The sequence below is a fragment of the Xenia sp. Carnegie-2017 genome, unplaced genomic scaffold, assembly GCF_021976095.1.
Source record: "Xenia sp. Carnegie-2017 unplaced genomic scaffold, XeniaSp_v1 HiC_scaffold_23, whole genome shotgun sequence".
NCBI classification, from domain to species: domain Eukaryota; kingdom Metazoa; phylum Cnidaria; class Anthozoa; order Malacalcyonacea; family Xeniidae; genus Xenia; species Xenia sp. Carnegie-2017.
In genome coordinates, this window is record NW_025813486.1 from 7,707,169 (window position 1) to 7,723,679 (window position 16,511).

At 34.7% G+C, this 16,511-nt stretch overlaps 3 protein-coding genes across 4 annotated transcripts; 1 reads left to right on the forward strand and 2 right to left on the reverse strand.

Annotated features, from left to right (window-relative positions):
- Positions 1-440: 440 nt before the first annotated feature.
- Positions 441-8,461, reverse strand: LOC124449029. The gene is made up of 10 exons (XM_046999972.1): positions 8,395-8,461; positions 6,826-6,876; positions 6,425-6,759; positions 5,893-5,987; positions 5,613-5,769; positions 5,179-5,242; positions 5,025-5,078; positions 3,225-3,442; positions 2,692-2,860; positions 441-786 (listed from the first exon to the last, which is right to left on the reverse strand). The coding sequence occupies exons 1-10, from the start codon at positions 8,459-8,461 to the stop codon at positions 602-604; spliced, it is 1,395 nt and encodes a 464-aa protein (XP_046855928.1). The 3' UTR covers positions 441-601.
- Positions 8,462-8,934: 473 nt separating this feature from the next.
- LOC124449400 lies at positions 8,935-11,858 on the reverse strand. 2 transcript variants are annotated; one of them, XM_047000317.1, is made up of 4 exons: positions 10,515-11,858; positions 10,248-10,346; positions 9,537-9,775; positions 8,935-9,405 (listed from the first exon to the last, which is right to left on the reverse strand). In XM_047000317.1, the coding sequence occupies exons 2-4, from the start codon at positions 10,289-10,291 to the stop codon at positions 9,140-9,142; spliced, it is 549 nt and encodes a 182-aa protein (XP_046856273.1). In that variant the 5' UTR covers positions 10,292-10,346; positions 10,515-11,858; the 3' UTR covers positions 8,935-9,139. The 2 variants fall into 2 exon arrangements, with proteins under 2 accessions (XP_046856273.1, XP_046856272.1); XM_047000316.1 differs by lacking the exons at positions 10,248-10,346; positions 10,515-11,858 and having other exon boundaries at positions 9,537-9,901.
- A 42-nt stretch (positions 11,859-11,900) lies between these two features.
- On the forward strand, positions 11,901-13,832 carry LOC124448421 (amine sulfotransferase-like). Its single transcript, XM_046999440.1, has 2 exons — positions 11,901-12,300; positions 12,868-13,832. Exons 1-2 carry the CDS (start codon positions 12,008-12,010, stop codon positions 13,517-13,519), a joined length of 945 nt encoding a protein of 314 aa, XP_046855396.1. The 5' UTR covers positions 11,901-12,007; the 3' UTR covers positions 13,520-13,832.
- The last annotated feature ends 2,679 nt before the right edge of the window (positions 13,833-16,511 follow it).

The window sequence follows — 16,511 nt, forward strand, 5'->3', positions numbered from 1 at the left end:
ATTTCAACGGAAGTGACGTTAGCCATATAATAAAGTCAATATAGTAATTAAAGGTCACGTATAAATTTTTAACGGCATCGTCATCTCGACAGAAGATGAGAAAAGAAATGGAATAATTTATATTTTAAACAGATGTAGCTATAAAATAATTTTTGTAAAAGTGTTATGAACTTTCGCGGAAATCGTAGTGCGCATACGCAGATCATATCTCTCAGGTATTGAGCTATGGAAATGACCTTTAGCTCATCTTAAATTTTTTATCAAGCTCTTTCGAATGAGCTAAAGATCATCGCTTTAGGTGCAATACTTTGGGAGATAGGATCTGCGCATGCGCAAATCATACTGCGCACGTGCAGATCGAGTCCCCCAAAGTATTTAAGCTACGGCAAAGATATTTAGCTCATTCAAAAGAACTCAACGAGAGCTTATCAGAGAACATATCAGGGAACAAACCTTATAATTAAAGTTGTCATAACTCTAAGTGACGTCACTGGTACGATATATCTATTATTTAAGAAAGTCAACTGTCAATTTAAAGTTTCATGTCATAAACTTTTTTGTTTTTTTATGACTTAGATAGACATATGTGAAATTGAAATATTTACTGTTTCTTTCCTGACGGCATAACACTCAATTGTACATCTTCATTGTCCATTGGACTTGCAGTTCCAATTTCGAGCTGTCTCTGTGCTCGCCACTCGGAAAACAAAGACTGAATTTTCTTCATTATTTCTTGTTCCATGTTATCCAAATTGCTTGCATCAAGGCTTGAGTCTACGAAAGCACCTGAAAAGGTAAAAAGCGTTTCCTTTATAAATTACGTACTAAACTCAAAATGATCTCTCGAAAAATCAGCTTCTCTCGTTAAATCAGCTTATTCAAAACGTCATAAGTATTAATTATTTTATATTATAAAATAAAAACAATAAAACGTGGCAGTGATTAGTCTAGAGCCGCGTTTGCACATGCCTGGGCAAAACACATCTGAGCTCAACCAGTCAAATCAACGAAAACAATCAATCATTCAGAGAGAATTGGGAACTCAATCATGAATACATTTTAGAAGAAAAATTAACATGTTTGTCTTTTTCGCATTATTGTTATTCTATAAAAGAAATAAAAGACATTTTTCGTGTTTGCACTTGCTTATACAAACCTGGGAGAACTCTCGAGCATGTGCAACCTTCGACCTTTGGTCTAGGGCTTGCACTGATCTGCTCTTGAGTTCTCCCAAAGGTCTCCTCGGTTTGAATAAACCTGTGCAAACACAGTAATCATTATATATTTCTTAAATAACAAAGAGTAATAATAATAATATTGGTGACAGGGGAGTCTCCCGAGTGACTGTCCAGATTTTCTTTGCCTTAAATGATTAAATGATTCCAAGATCTGCAAGAAATTCGCCTTATCTAAGACTAAGGCTAACATAGATCACATCATCCAAACTTGGCTACTGGACTGTTCCTCTGCTTGCTGAGTGATGGTGATAGAGAAAAAATGCATGATCTATCAGTGCTTAGTCACTAGTCCCTGACCGTGCTCAACTAATGAAATTGTGAATGTGAGGCTATGGTGATTAGAAAGGAATAATAATAAATACTTAGTGTTGGCTACTTTGCAAAAGCCTACAAGTCTACCACTGTATGTAATTAGATCACAAAAATGAGCACTCAAAAGGTAAGGGCCGGTTGCACTAAGCATGGATAACAGTATTCATTGGATAGCAAAAATTTTCAAACTTGTAAAAAAGGTGTTTATATTTTTCTCACGACGAGGAAATTTTGTAATCTTCGAAACAATATTTTATTTTAGTGATAGTTCAGTTCGAATCTTATACTTTATGCTTTTTAAAAGGTTTTATAAAAGTTTAAAAAACTTGCTATCCAATGGATAACGCTATCCAGGCTTCGTGCAACCGGCCCCAGACATATAGTCTTTCATGACCAGATTTCCTGCATGGATAGCTGTGATATAAATCAATATAAAATAACCTTTTAAAAACACAGGCGCTGATTTATCGAATGCTAAAAAGAATTTCTCAGGTTGCGTGATTTATGCGAGAGATTTCAATGGCGAAAATACAAGAAACATACCATTAAAATCAACAAATTTATCTTTTAAATAACGTGTTTAAAAATCTATTATATAAACGAAATAGAAAACAAATTTCCTTGTTTCTATTGAGTTTAATAAACACTTGAAAAACTTCGGGAGAAACTCAAAATTGCTTGAAAACACTCTCACTTCGTGCTTGTGCTTGCCATTCAATTTTTCGTTTCTCTCAAACTTTCACGCGAGTTTATATACACAGCACAAGACAGGAGGCCTGACTGACTCACAAAAACTTCACTTCGCATGCATTAAGAAATTAAAATATGTAAAAACAAATTAGTACAACAAAGTCAAGAATTTCTCATTCTGTATTAACATAAAAACTTAGTTATAAGCGCTTCCAATTTTGTGCCATTAAAAAAAAGAAGGAGCCGAAACAAATTGAATCAAACGAAAAAGAATAATTTCACGAAGCATGCATGTGACAAAGGTATCAATTGGATATAATAATTTTCAATTTCTTTAAGTCTTTTTCTCAAGTCAATCACCATTTGATTTGAAATTTCAATGGAATAAAACAATGCTCAAAGCACTTATTATACAAAAATAAAATGAATTCAACATCAAAAAAATGTATACTTGTTTTGTTGCTTTCGAAAATTCTTTTCTTTATAAAAAATTCCCATACAACGCCGCCAAAGAGAATCACCACTAGAAAACCAATGCATACGTACAGAGATGGCCAAAATATATCACCAGTAGGGTCAAAAACGCTATCCGAGCGATCAGTCGCGTCTTGTTTATCAGACTAGAACAAAATTGAGGTGAAAACAACGTCTAAATTGGTTTTCCCCATTTTTACACAAAGTTAACAAACCCTTAAGTTTACCAATCATGAACAGCTTTGTTAATTTTTAACCCTTATTTTGTATACTGGAAAAAAAAACAAAATGTATCTTTATTTACCATGGATTTCTTTGAAATTCTCAACAGATAAAAACAAAGAAAGTTGAAATATGTATACCTATATTTCATAATCATAATTATACTTCAAAAAAGTAGATTTTCAATAAACTCTGTAGGACGTGATCGTTTCTTAATAGAAGCCCCGCCCCAGGGTCGGCACCATCGATTAACTCAATATCACAACATAAAATCTTACACTTCGTTACCTTAACTTTCACTTCATCTGCAATTATGTCCGTAACAAACTCAGAACTCGCCCACACAAGAATGTTTTTCCTTAGACAAAAACTAAGGTTATCATTTTTCACCAAAATACCCCACGCTCTGTCATCCACAACTACCGTTTCTGATATTTTGAACTTGTCCATTTTCATAATATCAGTAACTGCGTCGGTTGCTGAGAAATACGAGTCAAACAGAATGCCTAAAAGGTAACATGAAATTTTAGAAGCAGTGATGAATAACAATAAAATAAATAAAATATGAAATAAATCATGTCAGTGTAGTTAGTGATGAAAGAACAACAGACAACGACAACGAAAATCTTTACACTAACTGAAATATATAAGAAATAAGATAACGTGTGTCAGTGTTGGTAGTGATGAATGAACAACAGAGAACGAGAACAGTCTTTACACTAACTAAAATATATAAGAAATAAGATAAAGTGTGTTAGTGTAGGTAGTGATGAATGAACAACAGAGAACGAGAACAGTCTTTACACTAACTGAAATATATAAGAAATAAGATAACGTGTGTCAGTGTAGGTAGTGATAAATGAACAACAGAGAACGAGAACAGTCTTTACACTAACTGAAATATATAAGAAATAAGATAACGTGTGTCAGTGTAGGTAGTGATAAATGAACAACAGAGAACGAGAACAGTCTTTACACTAACTGAAATATATAAGAAATAAGATAACGTGTGTCAGTGTAGGTAGTGATAAATGAACAACAGAGAACGAGAACAGTCTTTACACTAACTGAAATATATAAGAAATAAGATAACGTGTGTCAGTGTAGGTAGTGATGAATGAACAACAGAGAACGAGAACAGTCTTTACACTAACTAAAATATATAAGAAATAAGATAGTGTAGGTAGTGATGAATGAGAGAACGAGAACAGTCTTTAACTAAGAAATATATAAGAAATTAACTAAGTGATGAACAACAGAGAACGAGAAATAAGAAATGTGTGTGTGTTGGTAGTGATGAATGAACAACAGAGAACGAGAACAGTCTTTACACTAACTAAAATATATAAGAAATAAGATAAAGTGTGTTAGTGTAGGTACTGATGAATGAACAACAGAGAACGAGAACAGTCTTTACACTAACTGAAATATATAAGAAATAAGATAACGTGTGTCAGTGTAGGTAGTGATGAATGAACAACAGAGAACGAGAACAGTCTTTACACTAACTAAAATATATAAGAAATAAGATAACGTGTGTCAGTGTAGGTAGTGATGAATGAACAACAGAGAACGAGAACAGTCTTTACACTAACTGAAATATATAAGAAATAAGATAACGTGTGTCAGTGTAGGTAGTGATAAATGAACAACAGAGAACGAGAACAGTCTTTACACTAACTGAAATATATAAGAAATAAGATAACCTGTGTCAGTGTTGGTAGTGATGAATGAACAACAGAGAACGAGAACAGTCTTTACACTAACTAAAATATATAAGAAATAAGATAAAGTGTGTTAGTGTAGGTACTGATGAATGAACAACAGAGAACGAGAACAGTCTTTACACTAACTGAAATATATAAGAAATAAGATAACGTGTGTCAGTGTAGGTAGTGATAAATGAACAACAGAGAACGAGAACAGTCTTTACACTAACTGAAATATATAAGAAATAAGATAACGTGTGTCAGTATTGGTAGTGATGAATGAACACTAGAAAACGAAAACAGTCTTTACAACAGCTAGGAAATGATAAAAAAAAAGCAAAAAAAGCAAAAATACTCATCGTTTATCCACAAAAAGTACCTTCAACAACATCGTTCCTTAAGGAAACAATTAGTTCATCGGTCGAGTTGTAACCTGCAAAATAGAATGCAAATAAAAAGCTCAAAAAATGGATAGCTTATATAAAGCAGAAGTTTCACAATTTATGTAATAAAAAAGTGAAAATGATAATTACTTATAACTTTTGCTTGTTTTTTGACTCCTGTATGAGCTTCGTACGAGTTTCGCAAAGCACCGACCTAGGTATATTGCAAACTGTATTGTTAAAAAGATAAAAATTATAAAAAGATGCCGAAACGTGAAAATTATGGTTTCTTTAGCCACAACGCAAAACTTATCCAAATTTATGAAATTGACAACATGAATGCAGGCTTTTTCCAATGCAAATGCTAATGTTACAAATTTACATACAGTAGAATCTAGTCCACATTACTCGATGTTGTTCAACTCAAACTCGTCGCTAGCACAAACTAAAATCAACTCCCCTGTATTAGATGGTAAAGTTTATGGCAATTTATTTCATTCAACTGTAACATGTGTAACTCTAATTTCTCGCTCATTTGAATAGTGTTGAACATTTGTAAACAGCAAAAAAATTTTGAGTGTCACCTTTGCTCGTGAAAGCGTCTTTTTCTCCTCCAATGAGATAGCCGTTAATGATGTCGTCAAGGTAGCAGTAAATATAGAACATATGCAAATACCAAGCATGATCCAGAACACAGCAAATCCTCTTCCTAACAGCGTTCTTGGAGCACGATCACCATAGCTGACATCATTAGTAACAATTTTTAAGGAACAAAAATCATGTACGAAAAGTGAAATTTTTTCAAAGAAAAAGAATGTTATAATAGACATGAAAGCTTAAACTGCCATAACAGTTGACACTCACCCTACGGTCGTCATAGAAACAAAAGCCCACCAAAATCCTTCCCAGGATCCTTGAACGAACGAACGTGGAAATTCGTCTGGGTTGACCCATAATTCCTTTAGAAAATGCACAAAGTAACAGAGATCATTCAGTGTTTTTTATTCATCACTACCTACACTGACACATGTTATCTTATTTCTTATATATTTTAGTTAGTGTAAACACTGTTCTTGTTCTCTGTTTTTCATTCATGACTACCTACACTGACACACGTTATCTTATTTCGTATATATTTTATTTAGTGAAAAGATTGTTCTCGTTCTCTGTTGTTCATTCATCACTACCTACACTGACACACGTTATCTTATTTCTTATATATTTTATTTAGTGAAAAGATTTTTCTCGTTCTCTGTTGTTCATTCATCACTACCTACACTGACACACGTTATCTTATTTCTTATATATTTTATTTAGTGAAAAGATTGTTCTTGTTCTCTGTTTGTCACTCATGACTACATACGCTGACACAAAATATATAAGTATTTAAACTCACCAAAATCCAAATGATGACACCAGAAATTATCGACAAAAGCAAAGCAAAGATTAAAACAGGCCAAGCGTTCCAAACAGCACCAATCATCTTTCTTGGTATAGGTCGATTACTCTCTCTCTTCGTAACGTAAACAACAGACGGCTTTTTTAGAAGACTCACGAAGTGTAAGTTTGTTGTCTCGTGTTGAGTATCGTCAATGTCTGCATTGTACGGCAGCACAAGATCAACATCATACGAAATATTGCTCGTGCTAATATCGACGCGAGATACATTTTGCGTGAAATTAAACTTCCAACATTGGCTACAACATTCTTTAAGAATTCGTGATAGGATTTCTACATAGCAAAAGATATAAAGTTTTTAACACATGTTGTCTCAAAAATGCACATCTTCTAATCAACCGCAACGTTTAAGATTTGCGCGATTCAGCTGTATAATTGATCCCCAAAGATCTGTAAACGCAATTGAAAACATCAACACATATGAATTCTTGGTATGCAAGCACGTCATAGCCGCCATGTTGGATGATTTTAACAAAGGATTTTCCTGATTTAAAATGTAAATGTCATTCATTATAGCAAACACTCCCTTGTTCTATCACTCCCAGTGGAATGGTTGCACACCAAAAATTGAAGCTGATGTTCATTACAAATTTAAAGCATGAATAAAATCATTTCAATTGCGTTCACGTCTTTTTGGGGATTAACTATTGCTGAATCATGCAGCCTTCAGATGATTTCACTCTGTATACTATATGATTGGAGCAGTATAGCTACAAATCTGTGATTACAGATTTAAAGAATAATGAACAGACAGCAGGGCCACTCTTTTGACTGTGGCATATGTTTAATACATGTAAGGGCTGATTACATGAGCCCAGTAGCCGGGATTCAGCCAACCATTAAATGATTTTGGCAATGGAAACGATTCGATACTTATCATTAGATAAATCTTCTCAAGCCTTTTCATAATATTCTTATTTAATAACTTCTCAAAACATTTATTTTGCAACAATCAACTTGACGTAATTTGAGAATTACAATCGGAGTGAGGTGTCGTGCTTCGCAAATAGTTGTAATTTTTAACCTTGAAGTTTTGGCTCTTTTCAATCCCTTGAAATCATCGGGCTAGCTCGCCTCCATAGAATCAGGCCATTTTCATTCAGTGCAAATTGTCGCGCGATCGACTTTTTACGATCATTTTCTTTTGAATTGTATGCAGCAGTGTGAAACTGTTGCAGTCGAGAGCTTACAATTGAAAAGAAAGAGCTTACATTCTCTATGCTCTGACTTTACAAACACAAAACCTTTAAAATGAAAACAAATGATTTACCCTGATTTGAAAATTACCACTAAAATGACTTATGACGCTTAAGAAAATGTTGCAAGTTTTGAGCTAACAGTCTTTACTCCGTTCAATGACTCGTTTCATTTCACGCCTCGCTGAATCCCGGTTACCGGGCTCACGTGAGCAGCCTCTAGTTTGGTAACTACCAGTCAATTCCATTTCTTCACCAATATGAACACGAAGTCTCTCACGAACGTCTCCGAGGTTTGCATAAGCAAGTACAAACACGAAAAACATCTTTTCTTTCTTTTATAAAATAATAATTGATCGATTTGATTGGTTTAGGTCAGATCCATTTTGCACAGGCCAATGCAAACACATCTATTGACCAATCAACGCACACGTTTTATCATTTTCATTTTATAAAGCACTACAAGCAAATAGCTGGACATTAAAGGATCTATTGAAATTTGCTGAATAAGTAACTTTTACAGTGAGCTGATAGAGTTTTTCAAAGCGGCAAAAATTTTTTTGCTACCTTAATGCTCTATATTTTGTTCAAAAATCTAGCACTTCTCTGTGAATTATTACGTGCGAAAATATGCCTTACATTTTATAAATAAAATAATACTTACTATTTGGGTGACGTTATAAATTTTTTTAAATGAGTTTAACTGAAATACCTGGAATAATTCCACCAATTTTATTATTTGATTTGCGATAGACGTACGGTTCAAACTCTGTCCACATTACGTTTAAATAAGTTGGGTGGACACAAGACGTTGAACATTTAGACAGACCTCCAGACAAAAAACCTTGCCGAGAAGATGTTTGCACCAACGTCGAATGATAAATAACCATTAAAACATGAAAAACTACAGTTTGTAATTTCAGAAACATGGTGATAGACGCTACATGCAATAATCTTTTAAGTAAAAACATACAGCACAAACAGTTTATAAGCTTTTGCGCTTAGTTATCATTGAATATACATCTGCCTCTTTTAAATTGAGGCATGAAAATAAATGTTTTGCCACCTGGCGTTTCCAAGTCAACCAAAAAATTATTATATAATAATTTATAAGACATTAAACTTTTTTTACCGACATTGAATTTTTCCATTTTGATGCAGACGGAGTCACAGAAGACCTACAACTTGAAACAAGAAGAGAAAAGAAATGATGAAAATGTTTTATAGTTCAAAGTGATTCACGAGACAGATGTATAACACGCTATTTGTTAATTTGTCATGACTTTAGTTATTTATGCATTTAAAAGCATTAATTAACGATAACATTATGCTAATATTAGAAATAATGATGGCAGAACAAGTGTCAATACCTTGTCAAGACACTCCATTAAAAATTGATAAAAAATTAACTACTCAACAATATAACGTGTGTTTGTTAATTATTGACTAGAAAAATATTAACGCGCTGAGTCAAATAATGATCTTAGAAAAAGTTCCTCAAACATAGTTGGGTCTTCATGTCCTCTTGGCAGTGCAAGTGACATGGCACAAGTGGAAGTATATGGATACCGAGTTTGCCCATCTTCTTGATCGTAAAATGTTATTGTTAAGGAATTTTCAAATCCAGTTGGTGGGGTGGACTCTGAACCAGTCGTAAACTGTAACAAATGCTCAAAATGAACAATTATTGATTTTACTTCAGTCTGGTAGAACATCTCATTGTCTAAAAAATAACACAAATTTTGGTGCAAAATTTCTTCATCAGAAGGTACAGAAATAACGATCGCTGCAACTGGACAACTGATGATAATTTAATGACGATTTAAAAACAATTGACATAAATAAAATGCACACCTTCAATTTTGTTCAAAAAGATTTCCCAGCAATATATTGCTTCATCTTCTTTTATTCTGTTATTACTACCTTTTAGACTCCACTCAATTTCGTATATGGCTTTGAATGATTCTCTAGAAAATTTCTTTGGAAGCTCAGTGAACAAAGGTTTGAATTCATGAGAATGTGTCTTGATTGTGTCCAAAAGACCTCCGACATCATTTATTCCCATTTTAAATTGCTCAATTTCATAAAACGCTCTACATAATATAACATAAAAGATAAAAGTAAATAATAAAACATGCATTTTTGACATTTAATACCTATAACCTGTAAAATATATGCTGCTTAACAAGTGACTTCATAATGATATCCCTTTGCTCAAAACTAGCCAAGTATGTTGAAGGATATCCTTGGCTGGCTATACTGTCAGCATTTTCTTTGAAAAATGAAATGAACTCTTCTTGTGTTTCCAATTACTTCAGCTTAAGAATGTTTTAATGATTATCAGTTCTAGAAGTACTAAAGTGCATTGCTACTTGAAATGCAGGAATTTTAAGAGACAATATAAGACAACTTAACCTTTGAGAACATAGTTGCTTTTTCATAATCTGCTATGAGTAAACATCAAAGTCATTTACATCACATGGTGCTTCACACATTAGAATTAAGACATCCAAAGCCGGGGCCACCTTGCATCCTAAATAATTGATCAACTTACAATCAACTTACATGTTTTGACTTGCCTCCAAAGAAACATGAAGCGCATATTGCATGTCTTCCTCTTCTTTGTCATTCACTATTTGCACACATTTGCCATACGGTCTACTCCTGCAAAAATAACGCTGAAAATTACCCCTAAAATTTTACTATAATTTAGATGAAAACATAGCAAAAGCATCATTACATCACACTATGACTTCTCTCACTAAAAACATGACTTCGACTCAATAGCAACTACTCGAAAACAAAATTATAGAAACTGCTATAATAAATTACCCAGATGCTATGAAATGTGATTAAGCCAAATATGTTGGTGAAGTTGAGCATTTTGAATAAATTTGCTCTTGTTCCCCATCATTATCTTCTTTGTCACAGTCTATGACTTCAATAGGCAGAGGCATAGATTGCTTCACATCTGACTTTATCTCATTTTTCATTTCAAATGTTGGTGACATTAAGAAATCATCATCACTTGAGTCTTCACTTTTGTCAGCTATCCATCCTTTTAAGCCAGCACCTGGTACTGCCACCAGTGTTCTAACATAAACTGGTCCCTGTTTGGAAATATGCTTCAAAAGTTTTCCCATTATTTACTTTAACTATTTGATTGCCAAAAGCTTGAACAAACTCAAAATTATTTTCATGAGTAGTTAACCTAGCAAGTTTCTCTATAAAAATGCACAATATTTTGCTCTTGACGTCATCCTCAGACATTTCATCACCGACTGCTACGGCTGACTCAGCAAAACCATTTGCATAAAGGTACTCTTTAAAAACGACCTCGGGGCACAGTCTCCACCTTGGGACCTGGTAGTAAAATAAAGTCCTTGAGCAGGTACTTCAACTTTTTACTTCAGTTGGTTTTCTTTTTGTATGACTACATGATGAAGATGAAGAAAAGCCATATCGTTTAAAGTCTTTCTTTGGTACACGTAGTTAGCTTTTGGATTATATCCATAAGTTAATTCATTTCGACGACTAGATGAAGCAGCACTTATGCTTGGAAATAAATTACCAAGAGCTTCCTCTGTTGATATTTTTGAATCTTCTTTCTTCATATTTTGTTCAACAGAAGGGGTTTCTTTTATAGCTTTAACCGCCTTCATTAGTTTGTCTATCATTTTGTCCGCCATCTTACAACTTACATCGAAATTCGACAACATGAAGTTTTACTGGAAATTACATGTGGCGTACTGCAGGCAGCAATATAGTATTAAACTTTTCAGAAAGTGCTATAATTTTATATTAAACACAGTAATAAATTTGAAATAGAAGTTTCATCTTTAGAAAAAGTATTTTTGTCTGTATCGGCGCGCCATAAAAACGTCTCGGTAAGCGAGATGAACGTCATCATAGATGAACATCTCGCTTACCATTTCCGCTAAGCGGGCAAACCCGGCTCCATTTAAACAGCCCCTTCGCCTAATGAGTAATACGCCACTGATTCTGTTTGATTTAGTACACGTACATAACTATCTTATTTTTCCCTGTGTTTTGCCTGTACTCCGTGTTTTACCCTCATTTCTGCGTTTAATCTTTCTTTCTGCGTTTTACCAACTCATTATATTCCGCGTTATACCCCTTTCATTTCGTTTTTCGGCTTCCCCCATTTCGTTTCCACGTTTTCTCTTACCCTCGATACAAGAATCAGTTCCGCATGAGCAAATCTGTAAGCAGTAACACTGATGATATTTACGTAAATGGAATAAAATAATAAAAGATAAATTAGTCACTGCATACTAGTGTAATGCTAAACCATTAAAAGAAAAATGAATACAACAGAAAGATCACCAACCGCTGAACGGATTGGACGTTTTAAACACAACCGATCTTTGTACATTTCCGCCGAAAGTAAACTCAAAGGATCACAGTTTAAGCCAAGGGAATCAGACATATTCATTGTCACTTTTCCTAAATGTGGCACAACGTGGATGCAACAAATCGTGCATCAGCTGAAAACAGGAGGAGATATGAGTTTCGATGAAATTACGGATGTTGTGCCGTGGATTGAATTGGCTTATGATGTACAATGTGACCTTGATCGTGAACAGAAATTTCCCCGGTAGGTGAAAAACCCCGACGCGTTGCATGAGCGGCAAAGCAGCTCTTCTACGATTAGCCTAACTTAGCCATTCTTACAACTTTATTAAACACTGCGTTAATATTAGTTACGATAAACACTCATTGGATCACTGTATGTTTGGAGAGCTCTTCTTAACCATTAACTACTTGATTTAGTGTCTTAGTTTTGAGAATAATACAAGCACGTCGACTACGATTACTATCAATTTGTACACAGATAATTCTTAATAGCCCCATAAAGTAAAGCAAGCAGTAGCTGCGGCGAAGTAAGTTTTATAAATTAAATTTGTTATTGCACTTCCGTCAACCTGACAAGAAGCCAAACAAAGCTCAGTGTATGGCATTGCCCATGCGCCGCAACTATATGAAAACTGCATATTTAAATCACGGGAAATTATGGATTTAAATTCAGCGTATTGTAATCAATAAAGACTCCTAAGAGCGCCTAAAATGCCGAATAACCGTTATTCATTAAGGAATCACACTATTAGTTCGTTGAGTACATCTGACAACTAGCGATTTCCATGTTATTTAATCCTTATTTTAGATGCTATAAGACCCATTTGCAATACAGTGACTGTTCTAAAGGGTCCAAGTACATCGTGATTTACCGAGAGCCGCGTTGTGCTTTGTACAGCTTGTACAGCTACTTTCAAGGATGGCTGATTAAAACTCCTGATGAGATCACCATTGAGGAATTTGTATACGATTATGCTTTCCAGCCTAATATAGTTCATAATTACTTCGAGCATTTCATGACTTGGTGGATGCATCGAAATGATGAAAACGTCCTGTTTCTGTTTTATGAAGAAATGAAGGAGAATTTGGAGAAAACAGTTCGTGCAGTGGCTAAGTTCATGGGGACGAATGACGAAAAGAAGATCAAAACAGCAGTTAAATTGAGCACATTTGAGTTTATGAAGGAAAATTCCACAAAGTTCAATGAAAACATTGCACGCTATCATCGCAACCTGTCTGCATGCACATTTCTCGACGGTTTGAAAACATCGGATAAGGTCGTAACCGGTTCAACTACGAAGGCTCTACGAATCCTTCCGAGTCAACTGCAAGATGATATTTGCAAAAAATGGAAAGAGACTGTTGGAAACATTTCAGGCTATGATAACTACAACGATCTCAGGATTGACTTCAGGAGGCTTAAACCTTTGACACAATCTTTTGAAAAGTTGACGGCATAAAGGGATATAACCTTCTTAAGTTTTCTAATTCTTAAATCGCTCATCGAACTAAAACAATATCCAATTTGAAATATTTATATTAGACATCTAACAGCGCAGTTTGGATTATGTTAGGCCCACACAATGGCGCAACTATTGCAGGTGTGTGTGAGTGGGGGCAGTCGCCATACCACAGGACATTTGGATATGTTTCTGTGGGATATGTATGGTTTGTTGTCGGAAAATTATATTTCACTATGTGTAGCTAGCACATTAGAAATACTGAATAGACGTTATGCTATAGATCTGATTTTGATAATCAGACATGGTCTGAGACGTGTGGCATCTTTTCATTTGTGCATTTTACCTTATTGGTAAAGAAGTTTTTGAAAAACGCGTTTTGAGATTCAAAAAGTTATTATAGAGACATTTCCAAACAGTGATAACTATTTAGTTTAGCTAAGCGTGTTGGCAAACTACAATATAGTTATGGCATCCCATCTGGAAAGCACGTACAAAACAAACAGACCCATACCCAAAAATTAAAAAAGAGGTCATTGATTTAATTGCTACTGCTGTCAGGAAAAATATATTTGTCGCTAAGTATGGCTGTATTATAATTTACACAACCCCAACTCTAATTTCTTCCCTATTCTTGTTCTGATAACCAGGTACTTATTAAGGAAGCTATTGAACAACTGCGAGGTCCGCTCCTAAACATAACATTGTACTTTCACCTGATAAATTTTAAATTTATAAGGTGGGTTAATTTTATAAAATGAATCATCACGGCCTAGTGAGGCAAATTCATTGGCAAAATTACATTCATTAGAAATTAAAAACCAATAGCTTTTTCTGAATGTAATTTCAATTTAAAACTGATGAGGCTATAATTTATTTTGAAGTACAATGGATCCGACACTGACCATGAGATCTACAAGACTGCAATGAGTAATATGTATTGCTGTAGAATGATCACTTTTATCAACGATCGTTTCGTCGATAATTAACAGAGACGGTTGCACAAAGCTTGGATTGCGTTATCCATTAGATCGTAAAATTTTCAAACTTTTAAAAGGTGTTAATATTTTCGTTACGAATAAACTTTGCAACTCTTAGAAGCAATCTTTTATTTCAGTGTTTGCTCAGTTCAAATCTTATATTTTACTTTTTAAGAAGTTTTTAAACCGTTAAATGGATAACGCTATCCAGGCTTTGTGCAATCTGCCCATGGTTTTAAATTACAAGAGGGGTAAATCAAAAAGCTGATCTTGAACTTCAAAACTGTATTGATCTTTATCACGAGCAAAAAATTGATTGTATTTGTTAACTTCTTAGTACACGAATTTTACATTACTGCACAAACTTTGGAGTACGCCGCCATTTTGTTTTTTAACTTTGAAATAGTCGTTATATTTTGTCTGCTAATTAGTTATCCGTTGACAGCATTTTCCTGAAATACGATATAAAAAAATTCACACATTTATTGCAAGTCTGTGACAGCATTAAATAATATTGTTTGATTTACTAACTCACCTGTTCCTCAGAATCATTACTTGTTTCGTTCGTTCTTTCCGTGTATTTCATGTAGTTATGTGAAATCGCTAGATACATCAGTAATATGACAAGCACAAGTAACGAAAATAAGGTAAAGCACAACAAAGTTGCTTTTGTTCCTAAAGTTGAGAAAAGAACACCAAATACATCCCAGTTTCTTTTCCTACGCCTGCACACATCATTGAGACCATGCCTAAAATGAATTTAAGTTTTCAAAGTCGGTATTTTAGGTATATAAATGAACGAGTGCCAGAAAAGGTTGCCTAGTTTAAAACCCACGACGTTTGCCTTGATCGATTGACCATGTTAGGAAATAAAATTAAAACAGCCAGCATACATTGCTCTAATTCCGACATCCTTTAACTCTTTGATGACATAACAATAGCGAACCATGCAGCGAGAATAAAAACTGAATGCATACGAAGTTGCAAACGGGTAGCCTGCTTGCAGCCTCATTTTTCTGACTTCATAAAGATAGAGTCAACTAATAAAATGCCGGATCAGTCGAGCCCCGGGTTAATAACGGTCGTTGCCGGTGACTTCAAGTGGTGCTGGTGGACATGAGACTTGAAAAATGAGAGAACAAGGCAGGGAGGAAAGCAGCAGAGAAAGAGGGAAGAAGGAGTAAATCGGGTGAGAAAAGTAAGAAAAGCAAATCTTAGGGTAGGAAGGCTTAGGCCCGTTTTAAACGGCGAACTTCTCATGCGCCGAACTTAGTAATAATGGGTGCGACGTAGGAGAGACACAAGAGCGATAGTGATTCAAAGGGCTAACCTAATAGAATATCATTAACGACGAAGAGATTGGGTCGAGCGCGCGTTAGAATATTTCGTTTTTCTTAAGCAAATACTACAGTCTTTTTTCACCAGTCATATTTTGTTTGCGCATGCCCATAACATACATTAAAATAATAAAGTTTAGGAGTACTTAGGTTTGGCACATATCGCATGAATCAACGTCGAACTAACGTCGAATAATGCGACCGGCTCTGCTGTACTTAAATCATCTGTCGCTCAAAATTAATTCTGCCGTACTTAACTGATTCATACGACGCACTTCTGCCGTACCTTATTTAACAATTAAGTTCGGCGCATGAGAAGTTCGCCGTTTGAAACGGGCTTTAATGTAGGCACTATGACTGGAAAAGAGCTGGCAGATATGATGAACGACAGATTAATATTCTCTGTGTGCAGAATACAAGATGCAAGGGACTAAAGGCAAGAAACATAAGAGGAGGGCACGAAATGCGGTTTTATGGTATTGAAAAAAAGGTGTAGCAGTGGTGCATGAGTGGCTTTAAGAGAGCATGTGTGGTGAATTATACGGATTATATTTGCTGGCTCGAGTCTAGGCCATGAATATAAAAATAATCTATGATGGTTACGTTAGGCTTCGGGTGAGGCTTTAACAGTTAAAGTTTTACACTGCCAGGTATTTTGTATTTTAAAATTCCTAC